The 16,413-nt window shown below is 35.0% G+C and overlaps 1 protein-coding gene across 1 annotated transcript in view; it reads left to right on the top strand.

Moving 5' to 3' along the window:
- Positions 1-16,413, top strand: part of LOC148955110 (uncharacterized) — a 70,017-nt gene that overhangs the window by 13,338 nt on the left and 40,266 nt on the right. Inside the window, exons 2-6 of the mRNA XM_089100397.1 lie at positions 1,172-1,742; positions 3,335-3,472; positions 7,318-7,581; positions 15,016-15,308; positions 16,052-16,368. Of these exons, the coding sequence (XP_088956523.1) occupies positions 1,222-1,742; positions 3,335-3,472; positions 7,318-7,581; positions 15,016-15,308; positions 16,052-16,368 (1,533 nt within the window). The 5' untranslated portion in view covers positions 1,172-1,221. The remainder of the gene's footprint in view (positions 1-1,171; positions 1,743-3,334; positions 3,473-7,317; positions 7,582-15,015; positions 15,309-16,051; positions 16,369-16,413) is intronic.

The raw sequence follows: 16,413 nt of genomic DNA, 5'->3' as shown, positions 1-16,413 counted from the left end.
ATGGAATGATTCCCCTTCAAAGTTCTTTACAATCATCTTTTTATATAAAGTGGCTAAGGAAAAGAAGACCATATTGAAGGCTGGTAGCTTTTTACTTAGGCAATCCTAGTGTACCGACTCTGACATCAGGGATGTCTTAGGTAACATTAAAATCCCTTTCTCGTTTTCTTCTATGCATAATCTACCCATTCGGCTGTGTAATACAACTGTTTGTTCTATGTGTAACGTAACTTCTTTGCTTGTATTAAAATAAATTTGCCTAAAGTGGACTGCAGTAACACATTCCCCCTGCTAAGATTTTTTAGTTGAAACTATTAAAAACAGGCTACTTGCCCAACAGTAAGTGCAAAAAATGCTCAAAATTGCATGCCAAGGGAACCATTATCACCTTTAACAAAAGAGGAAGAACTGTAGAAACTGATAAAAAATAAATTAAGCATTTAAAATTTTAGATATATGTATTATTGCTGTTACTTAATATCTTAGGATTTTTTTTAACTTGGGACTTTCTGCAAGTGAACTTTAACCTAATAATTTGCAACTCTTAGTGGCAGCCCTGATCTAAATATCAAATAGGTACATTGTGTCTATGTGTAACAAATAAAGGGACACCAGGGACCAGACAGGTTTGTAAGTTCAACATAAGCCTGATTCTAAAATAGATATTGTTCCTATTTAAGCCAAGTACGGGCTTCAGGTGCACCAGGGACCCAAGGAGTACTGGAAAATTCAGGTCCTTGAATGGACATTATTCCCTTTTACACTTTCCTGTCATCTATGCTATTTGAATGTTATTAAAAAACTAAGCATAAAAAAAAACATTGCAAGTACTGGACAAAAGGATTAGAGTGTCATCTAGTGGTAGTCATGCCTCATGAATTTGTCCCAAAGCAATTCAATTGAACGCTCCAATAAAACAAATAAATGGGGTAATTCTGTGATGGTGGGATGGAGAAGGGGATGATACTTTAGGAAGTATCACCCCTTATGAAGATAAGATAACATCAGGGGTAAGAGATGACAGATGAAACTTTTGTGTATTTTTATAAGTTGCTCTTGTTTGTTCAATTTATTTGTTGTTATTATTTTTTGTGTGTGGGGTTTATCTTTATTTGTAAAAATATCCTTTTCCATTTTTGATTTACAAAAGCTTGTTTTGTTTTTCTTTCAGACTTTGGAGCAGATGCAGTATTAAAATATCAGCAACATTAAACCCTGAGAATGGGGGCACAAACACGATTCCGCTATGTATTTCTGGTATATTTGAGTATTGCATCAATATATGTGGCTGTGGTCAACAGTCAATTTGATTGGCATACTCGTGATGCTGTTGATGAAGTTCAAGCTCAATTTGAACAGATCAATGAAGAGAACTGCCATATAAAACACATTGAAGACTTACATCTGCCTTATGACACTGTATCACACAAACCAGACATTAAAGACATCAATATTAATCCTGTATTTCCAAACAGGACAGCTTTATTGCACTTGCATAACATGGCTTTAAACCGAGCATTTTTTTGGAGCTATGCACTTCAGTCTAGATTCATAAGACCTAGCTTAAATGTTACATATGATCCTGGTATGATGTACTACTTTTTGTCGTCAGTAGCTGATGTGGCTTCTAATCCAAAACTGAATGCATCTGCTGTATATTTCTCTCCAAATATGTCATATACTTCTTCATATAGATCGTTCTTCAATAAAACACTGCCTCTTTTTGCCCCAAGAGCCTTCAGGTAAGTGAAAATGATATGCTTATTGAAATTCCTTTCGTAGCAATTAAATGTATAAGTGATGCAGTCTAATGCCAAGTGAATTATGGATCCGCTATCTTAGTTTCAACACATTATTATTATTATTATATGTTTTATCCCTGTTGATTGCTCATTGCAGTTTTAGCTTATGTAGATATAGATTTTCATTGATCTGACTTGGTTCCTCCCATGTCAGTGAATTCATAAGGTGACTATGCTACCTACCAATAGTGAGTATTGAAAAGGTTATGATCATACAAAGACATTCTGGTTAGTTTAGCATCCTTTTTGAGGCAATACAAAAGAGTCTTATTCAGCTGAAAAATTTGTAAAAATTAAGAATGCTCAAAGAACTTAAACATGTTGATAAAAAAAAGAACTAAAACAAATAAAACTGAATTTTGAGAGTTTTTTTTTACATATTAAATATCCCTAAAATCTCTAGAAAGAATAAATTTCTATGCATGTTTTTTGCCGAGATTTTATAAAATTTAGCCTTAGTTTTGTAACTTTAGTTGTTATTTGATGTGAACTGGGTAGTTTTGTGAAAATGAATGGTTACAGAGGGTTTTTACTTTTGAGGGGGCAGAGTGGATATATTGAATTTAGTCTATTTTAGTATTTATGGACTCAACCACAGTTGCTAGGAGTAGGAGCATTCATTAATAATTAAACATATAAACGCACTTTTATGATAAAGCTAAATAGCAATGTTAAAATAAAAAACAAACAGAAACCATGGTTATATAAGAGTGGGCTGCCACGCCTTAAACTCTCTGCTCTTCATGCTTAAATTTAACTCCCACTTAAAAGAAAGCATCTAATAGTCTGTTATTAAATATTTTAAATAGTATGCTCTAGAAAAATTCAAGTTTTGTATAATTTTTGTATAAAGATAGAACAAAATAAAACGTAAGTATTTACTAATATGCTCCATTTGATTCATTATTATAAGTAAAGCATAATTCAATATTTTGTGTAAGGGTTCGGACGTAGGGTGAAAACTTCCTCCCATAAAGGGCTACCTCGCTTTCTGTAATTGTACAAATTTTCCATCTTCAATAACATTTCATTTTTGAGTTTGAATCAAATACATTTTGTATATATAGAAAAACACACTTCTAAATATTAGTGGTATCTCCATTTGGGTACACTCATCCCATTTGGTCGCTTAAAATTTTGTGATTTCACCCCTCCCCTCCCTGCAAACTTGCGTTTGCAGGAAGGGTGTGTGAAAGTACAGGATGAGCTAGCCCCCCTCCATTGCACTTCCTAGCTGAAAGGCCACGAAACGGAGATGAGCACCGCCGGTTTGGACTTGGGGGTCTAGTTACGTCATATTTACTTACTTATTGCAAACGTGTGTTACTATGGATCAGTATCTATCTTCTGTTTTATAATTATTTAGCCTATTGGTGGCAGCTATTTAGCTTTTACCTTTGCCATTATAGCTTTTGATACTCCCTCCTATACTATTTGGTTATTTAAGTTCTATGTTATCTGTTATTATGTGGTCAAATTTGTTGCAACTTGCCGCAGTTACATGAGTTTTTGATTGTTTTAATTATTTTCAGGGCTGATGATTACAATGATCCAATTCATCTTGAGAGATATTCTACATTGAATACACTTGATGTCCGGGATTTAGGTGCAATACCATCATACAGCAAGAGTCAGAACTACACTAGTGATTTCTACAGAATCAACGACTGGTGAGTAATTTTGTTTCCAAAATGCACAAACAGTGACATGCTTAACACAACAGACGTATGTCAATGAGCAGTAAATTTAGGTTGAGAGTATTCTGAAAATCACGAGCTGCTCTCATCTAAAAAAAAAAAATATATACTCTAGACCTTTGATTTTGTGTACTGACCACAGTAACTGTTCTACAGACGAGGTTAAAGAGGTGAAAGAATCTAGTTTTGTTCACGTACCTCCCTGCTTTAGAAAAAGTAGGTTCAACTTTTTTTGTATTGTTAACTTTAACTTCTTAATCGCATAGATTAAATTAGTGGTGCATATTATTTGCTCTTCTCCGTTTTTATATAAAAAATAAAAATAAAAAAATAACTAATTAGCTGTGGTAATTCAAAGGAAATCGTATTGCCCAACATAAATTTTACAGGCGATTGAAAAATCAGTTGGGTATTTTCTGGCCATTTAGAGCCAGTTGTTAGCACAAGGATGGTTTATGTGGACCTCTAAGACTAGCAAGTTAATTTTGATAATGGAAGCTCCAGTCTCTGATTATTTCTTAAAGTGTATTTTGGACAACTAAGTGTTTTACCATAAAATAGGATATGGAAAGACTGAACTGGGGAATAAAGCATGCCGAATTTAAGGGGCAAGTTCAAGCTCTTTTTAATCAATAAAAAATGTTTTCACAAAACTATCAAATTAATGACCCAATGTGAGAATAACTCGTGTGTGGGTTTGTACACTCAATAATAAATAAATAATACTATCTCCAGATGGAAAAAAAATTGCTCTTCAACTCTCCGTATGGTAACAAAAAACAAAACTGTTTGCAAGACTATAACCCAGTGGCGCACTTTGGGGGGGGGGATGCCTCCCCTCTGATTTTTGAGGGGCCCAATTTTAACTCTGAAGCTCTTTGTTTATTATTCCTTTTCCAATTTTTTTTGTTGCTTTCAATTTATTCATGAAAAACCAAAAACCAGGTCATTAGAAAACAGCAAATTGAAGACACTCAAAGATTTACAGTGAAGTCACCCATTTGAAGAATATCTCCTTTGGCATGGTTTCGTCGGGGCGAGTGTAACGAGCGGACATTTTTCAGGATTACAGACCCGTCTCCGGGAAAAAGCACCGCAAGTAGTGTACACTCACTGTCATTCCCATAGACTTAACCTTGCTATTGGCGATTGTATGCAGAAAATACAAAGAATTTCGTCAGTATTTTCAGTTTTGCAAACAGTTTATGGTTTTGTCTCCATCAGCAACATTCGAAACCATATGTTTGTGGAGGCCCAGAAAACTGCCAACGTGTACGCTAACGGTTGAAAAGAGAGTTGTGACACGTTGGTCTTACTGGTATAGATCAGTGGCTAAAATTCTGGTAAGATATGACTGCATACTTACACTTTTATTAGTTGCTCAAGAATTTTCTGATAGGGAAAAAGCAGCACATGCTACAGATCTTAAGAATCAGCTACAGTGATGTCCCTTCAAATTAAGTTTTGCTGTAAATAACGAAGTTCTTGCAGTGATCAAACCTCTTTCTGAACAACTGCAGGCCAGATCTGATCATTTCAAACGCCTGCACTTTAATCACCACAACAAAAAACCAATTGAAGACAATGCGTGTTGTCGAGTATTTTCGAGTCCTATACGACAAGTCTAAGGAGATGGCCATTAATGTCGGGGCTGGTCTGTTGGAAATAAGCGCGCTTGCTTCAACCATCCAAGCAAAATCAAAACGAGCTCAGAAGATATCCGGAAGACTCAGGGACTATTTGACGACATCAACACTTGGAAAGCACAGCACTGAATCTGAGGGCACGAGAAGAGAAGAGAAAATGGAAAGAGAGTTCTACGAGGTTTTGGACAGAGTGGTAAATGAGTTTGAAGAGCCTTTTGCTGTCCAGCTGCCTGTACTAGAAGCCACACGATGCTTTAACCCCAAATCAGAAGACTTCATGAACACAGATTTACTTCTCGAGATCGCGACATACTTCGATAAGGCTTGCATCAATGTTATAGAGCTGAAGAGTCAAGCTTTGATAGCTCGTGCATATGTGTCGCAGCTTCCACAGAAAATGGGTAACGCTTTAGATCTTTTCGAAAGCCTAAGAGGATTGAAAGAAGCTTATTCTGAGGATTTTGAGGTCGTGAGGGTAGTCCTCACACTCCAACTCACAACATGCTCAAAATGAACGATTTTTCTCTGTGTTGACATTTGTGAAGGATTACCTTTGGACAACAATGGACAACGAGCGACTTTCGCATTTGCTCCTTATGTTCTCTGAAAAGGCTGCAGTAAAAGAGCTCGATTTTGAAAAGCTTGTGGACGACCTCGTAAAAATGAAGCCAAGGAGATATTCATTGCTTAAGTAACTGCACGTAACTTTCAGTTTTTAATTTGTGTGGTAAATGTTCCATCTTGTAACAATTTTTTATTCGAAGACTAATTTGAAGAGTAGTGTACTAAACAGAATAATTACATTTTGAGTCTGGACGGGGGCCCAAAATTGATCTTTGCCCCCCTGAGGTTTTCTGAAATGGCGCCACTGCTATAAATCTCAGTTTGACAAAAAAAAACGTCAAATATGTCTTTAGATTGTTATAGTCGAAATTTATGCCTGTTTTGATAAACAAATATCGTTGTGATGTAACTTGAATATACAGATAACGCGTATGGGAGATAGCGCAACAGATATTATACCTAATTTGTTCAGTATTTTTCAATCTTTTAAGGCTTGCAAATAGTTTGTTGTGCTTCTAGGTCGTGTCTCATCGAGATTCATTTTTTTTTGTCAAGAGATAAGATAGACTTACTTGTTGATATCTTCAGTATACATAACAGTTCTTTATACTTTTTTGTTCTGTAGAAATAGATGAAATCAAAACAATAGCGTATTTTAAAAGAACTAGATTTTTTAGTGAAATAAAAGTTCTGGAGCTCATCAGAAGGCTGTTGTTAACTTGTTGTCAATAGATAAGCTCTTTTTTTGTCATCACAGTAGGCACTAACACGTGCAACGGAAAATACCTAGCAGCAAAAGAAAATAAATCCTAAAAAGGTTTAAATAATTGGAACATGAGCTTTAAAGGCTATTGAATTAACCATGAAAACCAATAAAAAAAAAAGTAAAATCGGAAAAATTGTCTGTTTTATAATCAAAATGCCAAAGAAGTTACGCGCAAGTGTTGGTGAATTTCTCCCCCACAACCGCCCGAAAATTTAAATTGTCAAAGTTCAAAAATAAAAAAAAGCCAAACAGGAAAATTAAATGAATTTAGTGATTTAGTAAATAAAATATCAAAAACAAAGTAAGGGACCAAACTAAGGCAATACTCTAAAATTATTTTTGATCGTAGATGTGATTAACTTTTTTTTCTTTTTTAAAACTCTGAAAAATAAAGCCCCAAAGATGCTAAAGAATATCTACTGGGACTATATTGGCTATGTTGTCGCTGATGGAGTGACCAGTCTCGGTTAGCACAAGTCTTAAAGTTTCTGTAAGGGACTAAGGTGATAATTGCTTCTGAAAGATATTTCCATTATGGGATGGAATGGGTAGTACATATTTATTAAATTTACACGCCATCAACTGAGACCAAACCCTTCAAAGGGTAATTTCGGTATTTTTTGTCTACTGTTGTGTTAGTTTTCTACTCAACTGATTTTCTGCATTATTCTTTCTTTTAGCATAAAGAGAACTTGTCCTTTGTTCTTGGTACTTAAAGTACAGCATAAGTCTCCTCCCAAGAGATTACTCTTTATGCATCTGGTTGATTCTTTTTTTGTATTCTTTGGCTTTCTTGTTCTGGTCTACAGTATGCAGCTATTGAATTAAAATTTTGATTTTAGGTACAAACTTTGGCTACCGGATCGGGTTGATAAACGACAGGACACAAAAACTACGTATCAAGTAAGAATCCGTTACGCAAATAATACAAATGAAACTTTTACATTCCATGGACCTCCTGGTGCTGATGAAGTTCCTGGTCCAGTCCTGTGGACAAGGCCATATTTTGATTGTGGAAGATCGAATAAATGGGTTATTGGAGCTGTTTCACCCATTGCTGATATTTTCCCTCGACACACAGGATTCAGACATATTGAATACCCAACGTGAGAATTATGTTCATATTTATATCATTGTTTGTTTTTACTCTGTATTGTAAGATAAGTTTTGTTATTGAAAAACGGCCATCGTAAGCCAAAATGGGCCGAATTCGCACTTCAGGGTTGTCCTGAAGCCTTTAGCCTTCAATGGGCCGAAGAACCAAAAACAAACAACAATGAAAAATTATAAAAGGGTCAATGTCAAATAAGTAAAAATGTCAAAAGCAAATAAAACTCAGAAATTGAAAGGTCAATGCCGAATCAGCAAAATGTCAAAACGAAGAAAACTCGTAAAATTAACAAGGGAATAAAATATTAAAGCAAAAACAATTTAGTTATGCGACCCAAAAATAGAAAGCTTAAGATTTGCAAAATGGACATTACAATTATAAGGTAAAAGGGGAGTAAGGGGAAATTTTTTTTATATCTCTCAGTGGAAACTTTTATTGGGGCAAGGAGGGAGGTTTTTGTTGAAGCAGAACGCGGGAGGCGGGGTCGAAGGGCTGAGTATTGACTAGGGAAAAGGGTAGTTGTCCGAGGGTTATAAAGGGGATTGTTAGCGAAACGCAAGGAAATTTTTGTTCTCCTTTCCTTAAGGGTGACTAGATTGGCTCTCCTAAGAAGGGAAATATAAGGCACTTTACCCTCATTAAAGATAATTCATAGGCACCTTTTTTACACTGCCTTTATTCTGTCCGACAATTCAATAGAAATGCCAGGATGCATAACAGGAGAGGCGCACTGGAGAGTTGGGAATACAGATGAGAGGAAAATCCTCAGACAATGCGATTTAGGACATTTAAATTTTTAAGGAGTTTAAGATGAGAAAATGCGGCATTTGCACGTTTTAAAATATCATTAATATGATAGTCCCATCTTAAGTCGCTTCAGATGGTAACACCCAGTAATTTTGTAGCGGTGACAGACATTTTAGGGGGTATTGGGCAGGAGAAAGAAGGGGTATATTACTTTAGTTGATTTTGCAGGAGTACCATGCTGTTTGAAGGGTGAAATAAGAGGTCGCTTTATTTAGGATCCTTAAAAATTCTTATTTAAAAAATCAGTAACTTACTGTTGGAAATTAATTCTATTCACGATCAGTAATCTTAATTTAGTTAAGAAAATAATGTTTAGTTGTAGTAACTAGTTGTTTTGTAATTAGTTGTGGTTTAAGAAGCTCGAACCTGTGACTGCTTTACTCTTCAGTAATTTAGGCTGATCAAAAATAAAGTAACTTAAACATTTCATGAATTGATTTATTAGTAATAATCTAAATGAAACGTTGGAATTTGCTGTTTTATTTAGTTGATTACCATCTGTTAATTAACGTCGAATGATTTGCTCCTGCTCCCAACCACACATTACGCTCCCGGCTGGAGGTAGAAAATCAGGAGATCGGTACCTGCGCTATGCAGTCTGTTGGTCAGCATACGAAAAAGTTTAAAAAAAAGGTTTAATAAACAAAACAATATTATTTAGCGGAGTACTCGCTGTTTGACTAAGCTCCCAGTAAATTGACTTCAGGTTAACTGCTTTTTGTTCCTAGTTATTCCTGCAAAGGGAGAAGGGGAGGATTATCCTTGCTCTTCAGTCCTCCTATAGAAATTGACTAGTTGTGGTCTAAACATTAATTTTTCTGGGTTTTAACTCACGTAGGAAATATCGACTACCCCACTCCCCTCCTTAAAGGTCAGCTCTCTGTACAACTATGGTATTTATTTTTGTATAGCTGACGTACTTATGTAGCGGTGGGAGAGAATTTGTGTGTACATTTTATCTGAGAAGCTCCGCCTCCTTGCGTGTGTCTCCTATAGCTATGTTATTTCAAATTTTACTTCATGAATGATTAATTAAGTAATATTAATGACGGTAAGTATTTAACTTGTACTTTTTTCTTATCTAGGATATAAAGACTGATTTGTTTACAGCAAATTAACGACAAACTTAATTTTGCAAGTTTTTAAACTAACATCTGTCACAATAAAAACACGGAACTTGAGTCACACACCACCTGAGCTCGTGGAGGGAATTGCAGGGAAACGGAACAATCCAAGCCCGCTTTAAGTTGTGTTTACTGTATTTATCCATGATATTAACAAGAAATTGCAGGAAAAGAATGGTATCTTGGCTTAAGTTCTTCAGTAACCAAAAGAGACCTAGAGAGATGTAAAGAAGAAGAAGAAATAAACATTTTTTTACTTCTTCTGTTTACTTCTTTGTTTACTTCATTTTTTGTAAGACAGGCATTTAGGAGCTACCTGTAATATTTGAACACACGCCAAGACAAAACGAACAGGACGAAATAATTATGGTCTAAAAGCCCACTTTTCGTCTAATTGAAGAAAGAATTTATAAGAAGCATAGCTAAAACCTAGACGACCAAGACATTTTTAAAACATTAAATGGTCCTGGCCATGTTTTAATTTTATCTTGTCAATCTGTTTTCCAGTAAAGGAATGCGTTTAAAGATCTAGAAAGTGTCAACTTAAGGAAAGTAATGATACACACTATATTCGTATCACCGAGGGAAAATATTTTCATTTGGAATGAGAGGCTCACACAAAAATTTATGTGTCAGAAGTTTAAATAGTAACGATAATAAATAGCAAGGATTACTGTATTAATAGGGTTGAAACAGTGAGAAGAATAAAACGATAAAAGAAATGATGATGATGGTTAAAGATCTTAACAAAACACAACACAACTTTTTTGTTTACCTTTTGAGACTCAAACAAACCCAATGACGTAATTATATGTAACGACAATAGAATAGTGTTTATTAATGTTTTAAATAACCAACCGTTATCTAAACTCATTGTGTATATCAAAAGTATTCTTTAATTAAAATCTATAAATTTATAGAAAAGTTAGTTCCTGGCGACTTCAGTCCGCGTGCGCAAACATTTGAACTACCATGTCTGTTATGAGAGTGGAGGCAAGACCATGCAGTAAACGAATTAAAAAAACCCTGCCTTTTGCACAATTTTCAAACCTACGTTTGAGAATTTTCTCTTTAGGCACAACCACTTCCCTTTTTTCCAGAATTTAAATAATGTTTGCTATTTTTTTTTTTCTTACGTGTTTTTTCAGTTGTGTTATTAAGCCTATTTTAAATCAATGCTTTTTTCGTTTTTAGAAGTGTTTCGTTCTTCTTTTGCAATTTCATTTATGTGTTCTATATACTCCTCGATTTTGATGGAAATAAATACTAAATTCTTAACATAAACACGCTAATGCTTGAAAAGGATATGCAAAAATCAGATGACCAAGAAAAGGTTGATATCTATAGACATTCATATTCATTTTTAACTAATTTCAATGGTGTTTATATCGTAGAAGATGAATTGCACTATGTTGACACACTTATTGGTTTAATTTTTGTAGAGAAGGTACCAATTCCAACACCAAGGCTGTACCCAGGATTTTTTTTTCGGAGGTGGTTTTACCCAAAAAACAAAATTCCGGGGGGGGGGGGGTTACACAAAAAACCCTCAAAAACGCATAAATTTTTTTTTATATCCATTTTTGTTGCGTTTTTAAGAGTCAGAAAAACATTTTGGGGGGGGGGTCAAACCGGGTACCCCTTTCCCCCTGGATATGACCCTGCCCAACACTACGGGAACCAAAGACGTGCGGGTGTATAAGTGACAAATATGAACTTTTTAAAACATGGTGACGCAGTGACTAAAACGTGTTATTCAATAGAGTTTATAGTATCAGGTACTTTGACACCAGCTTGACAGTAATGCGTGGTTTAAAACATTAGATGATATGGTGCTAAAGATAAACCGTAATGTTGGTTTGCTAAATCGGCTGAGATTCCTCCTACCTCAACATGCCATGTGTTCTTTGTATTTTTTTTTCCTTTATTTATCCCTTAGTGTTCCATTTGAATAAATTTAAGTCATCTACCTCCTCTTCAGAGACTGCAGAATAGAACAACTCGTATCTTGAAGGAGTGTTTGCCATCCACGTTGTCTCTGCCATGTTTCTTTCCCACGAAAAGTGTAGATAAGCGTCTTAATATTTTGCCTTTTTTTCAATGAATTCAGTTTTTTCAATTGTTTTGTTGGGATATCATATATAAAAAAAAAGTTTGCCTTCCAAAAAAGTAGGTTTGCTCGTTTGATTTTTTTTTCCTGCAGAGGAATCAATTGTTTCCTTCATCACCTTGCTAGTTCTGGTTCTAGTCCTTGCAACCTCTGATCAGAGTGAAGCGATCTAGGATAAGTTTTTATAGTTGTCTTTCCGATTTTATAATTGTCTAAATAATGAAGACATTATTCGTCAATCCCTTACTTTGTTTGAAAAAAAGTCCTATGATTACTTTACTTGATTTGAATTGAAAGCGGATACAACCGTCTGTTTTTGTTCTTTTCTTGTGAGCCGGCAGCAGATTCGCTTCGTCTTCTGGTTTCTCTGACTTTCTATCTATAGTGTTTTATTGTGGAATTTATTCGAGGGATTATGGGTCTTGGACCTGACATGTTAAGTTGCACTGTGTCTTCTAAATATCTAGATGATTTTGTACTGAACTTTACGATATGTTCCTCAAAGGACAGGAAAGAGGGCCAATCTCATCTACTATATAACCCAAATATGATACATACATAACTCTTAATGTCTAAGCTTTCTTCGACGGTATCCCTGTAATCCATAAATTTGGTAAAAACTACAAGTTTATTAGCTTATTAGCCATTAACCAAGGGTTGATGTGCTGCAAGGAATGAATCAACGGTGTTTCAAGTAAAATTGAAGCATTACTTGTAACCAAAATTGTGGTATCATCTGCTAATAAAAGTGTAGTTAATATCAGTAAAATCTTTACCACATCAGCAGCACTGAAACAGCTGCCTGGAATTGATTGATATAAGTCATTTACAAGCTGCAGAAAAGCACCCAAGGAATTCCAAAAATCTTCTGAAACTAAGAAGTATTTCCACAAAGTCTCCATATAAAATAGAAAAAATCCTCGCTGTATAGTCATTCTCCAACCTATTACTATTAAAAGCAGTCAGATAGCTCAATGCTTGTTCCCTCCTCTTTTTGTTCATTAAACTAAATTGGATATATCTCGTTAAATTATGATAGTATAAGAATTTACCTATCCTAATATAAAGACGTCTCCCTACTAATAAGCGGTAACAGTGATATAGGTCAATAGCTATCACATATATTGTTAAAATGCCTGTAAATACTGGTCTCACTCTTTCAATTTCAAAAATGTTAGACAAATAGCTTTGACGGGAACAATCATTACCTAGGAAAATCACCTGGTCCTTTGGAGTTATTACATAAAACAAGTTTTTTTCAACTGAAAGTAAGGAGCAACATTAAAACTTGAAATGAACAAAAATTATTGCGTATATGAGGGGTGTTGCCCCTCCTCAATATCTCGGTCTTTACGCTAAAGTTTGACTTTTTGTTCAAATTATTTAAGAATTACTCCTTATACACAATGACCGCTCAATTAGAATAATAAGCTTTTATTAAAATTAAAAAAAAAAACACTTTAGCGCAAAGAGAAAGGTACTGGGCCGTGCACCCCCCCCCCCTCACATACGTAATAATTTCTGTTTTTTTTTAGTTTTAATGTTGCTACTTACTTTCAGTTGAAAAAACTTATTATTTTATTATTAAATTTCTGATAGTTTTTTAATTAATGCCGGGAAATCCAGCTCCCCTACCATGGAAAATTCCCTTCCACCAAAAAAATCCTCCATGGAAGGATCCTCCCGCGTAAGCACCCCCGCCAGGAAATCCCCCCCCCCCTCGAAAATATCTTTTTACTTCCCAATAGCCAATAGTATATGTAAGCAATGGGCAGAGTTCAACACTTGCAGCCTTTCCCCCAGGGGCTGTGGGGGGGGGGAGGAGGCAAGTCATCCTCAAAACATATTTATTAGATCTTTCGACCATGCTGAAGAAAATGGGTATCTCAAAATTTTGATCGGACAGTTTTGGGTAAAATCGGGGGTGGGAGGGGGGGGGGCTATCTGCCCTCCAAAATTTTTGGTCTCTTAAAAAGGGCACTAGAACTTTTGATTTCCGATCAAATGAGCCCCTTCCCGATCTTTTAGGATCACAGGTTTGATACGATCACCCCTGAAAAAAAACAAAAACAAATAAACACGCATCCGTGATCTTGCGTCTGGTAAAAAATATATAAAATTCCACATTTTTGTATATAGGAGCTTGAAACCTCTACAGTAGAGTTCTCTGATATGCTGAATCTTATGATGTGATTTCATTTAGGTCACTTGATTTTTTAGGGGTGTTTACCCTCTTTTTCAAAAATTAAGCAAATGTTCTCAGGCTCGTAACTTTTGATGGGTGACATTAAACTTAATTAATTTCATGTATTTTGAATAAGAATCAAAATTCGATTCTTTTTATTTATCTATTATTATCAAGACTGTTTCTTACAGTTTCGGTTACTATTGAGCAACATCGCTCCTTTCTTACAGTTCGTTACCACGAACTGTTTGACTATTCGTACTAAAGGATAAATATCTAAGTCTGATATGCTTAAATAAAGACTGTTCCAAAGGCGCAGGCTAATATGGTTCAAGATTGAGTTTTTCACACTTATTGGTGATTGATTCTGGAACTGCTGAACAAACGTAGAACGGAAACAATCATTCTTAGCTTCTCAAAATTCTTAGTAAGTTTACTCGGATGCGATTTGTAAACTTCCACATTATCATATGTTGGAACCTGCTTAGGATGTTAAAAATGCGACCATGTCTTCTGACTTAGTCCGACAGCTTAAAATTAATCCTTGGTTTTTACTCACCCATTTCACCACGAATATCCCATATAATTTTTTTCTAACTCTTCTCTTAAGTAATGAGTGTCTTTACTATCATTCGCATTTAAATCTTTGGTAATTCTCGTCTGGTTTTTATTTGATTTTGGTATCATCAGTGCAAAATGTCTGAAAGTCTAAGAGCTGACATTGTTAAAAATAATATTTTCAATCCTTTTTTACTCCTACTGCGAACGTTAATGCTAGGACATGGGCCTTAGGACACACATAAACCTAATTAGGACGCTGACACAAACTTATTTTGCTGTGATTTAGTCAGTATTAAAGTCAATCGCAATAATAAATAGCTATCTTGTAACAGGAAGCTTCTCTTCGCATTCACCATTAAAAGACTATAAAATTTGGAATAGAACTAAAGGAGGGTTTTAATAGTAGAAAACACTGGGTTATCTCAGTAACCGAAAACATTTTGTTTGTATACCCTTGGCCATCCTCGGATGATATCTCTGTTAGAAGAGCAGATAGTTGGAAATAGACAATTCTACTGTGAAACTTATTTGCGTTGTTTTATCACCTACTAGGAATAAATAAGTTATCAAATTCAATTTCCTCCTACATTTCTAAAATAAAATTGCTGTTGTTAATATCCATAATAAAATTTATGTTTATAGATACACAGCTGTTTCAGTTATGGAAATGGACCTAGAGCGCATAGACATAAATCAGTGTCCTCGTGGTCCTGGAAACGACGGGCCAAATCACTTCAATGGTACCGACCGTTGCAAAGAAACAACCGAATGTGAACCTATTCATGGCTACGGATTGAGACGTGGAGGTTATCAGTGTCGGTGTAAACCAGGGTATCGATTGCCAAATATTGTGAGGAGGCCCTATTTAGGAGAAATTATTGAACGAGCGACGGACGAACAGTATAAAAATGCGTTCCAGTGTGAGAAAATCGGATGTAAGTATTTCATTTATTTGTTCCTACTTTGTGTTGTCTTTTAACTTACTGTAAAACTTGGAAATTTCGTTTGTACTAAATAGTTATTGCGTTTTAACATGTATCTCATGCAGTTATTGGAAGCACTGAATTTATTCATACCCGAAGTAGAGGTTAAGAAATACAAATACAAAAAAATTAAGAGAGAAAAAAACAGGTAACAACCATCAGCTTTAACCGCACAAGAGGAAAAAGAAAGAAGTAACATTTGAATTACAAAAGATTAACGCAAGGAAAGAACAAGATCACCACGACACAGGATAAATGAATTGATGGAAAAAAAAAAAAAATATCAGGTAAGGAGTTTAAGGTGGAAACGAGCGAAATGTGATTAATTGATTATAACTGATTCTCATTGCAATTGTAATTGTGTGATGTTTATTGCTTTATAACATGTTTATTGCTTTAACCCTCCAGATGTATTGTATGATGTACGGTAAAGAATAATCAATAATTAAAAAAAAGGATTTTAATTATTTAGCGAATTCGGATAATTGTATGGTAAACGATTGCTTTCCGGACAAATTCTCCTTAATATTAAAACAAAACTAAGTCAATGAAACATCTGTAAAGCATGTTTTTTTCAAATTCGCAAGAATTTTTATTATTTTATTCTTCCAGAATATAAAGAAATCCATTCAAACTTTTATTTTATTCTTCCAGAATATAAAGAAATCCATTCAAACTTTGTTTCGATATTTTAGGGATTCAGAAACTGCCCCATAACTGGCAAAAGGCAGAGCCTTGGCTGCGAGCTCAATACATGGAAAAATATCATTATTTTAACGATCAGAAAAATTCCACACCTGCAGGAGCTAATTTGAATTCTGGAACAAAGAATATAGCCACTATGTTGAACTACATTAAAGGTGTGAATAAAAAAACTTGCAAAAAAATAAAGCTTCAAAAGCCTGATGATCTTATTCTTCATGGAGATGTTGGCTTTGGTGCTGAAAGCCAGTTTGAAAATGAAGCGAAAATGGCTGTGCGACTTGCCAATTTCTACTCGGCTTATCTTCAGGTATGATCGAAAAAAATTCGTTGTGTTCTCTTAATTTCACTGGTC

This window comes from Artemia sp. Qi Xiang Cuo, chromosome 2, assembly GCF_049724085.1.
Source record: "Artemia sp. Qi Xiang Cuo chromosome 2, ASM4972408v1, whole genome shotgun sequence".
NCBI lineage: Eukaryota > Metazoa > Arthropoda > Branchiopoda > Anostraca > Artemiidae > Artemia > Artemia sp. Qi Xiang Cuo.
Note: the sequence above shows the minus strand (reverse complement) of the source record. Positions and strands in the feature narration are given on the sequence as shown.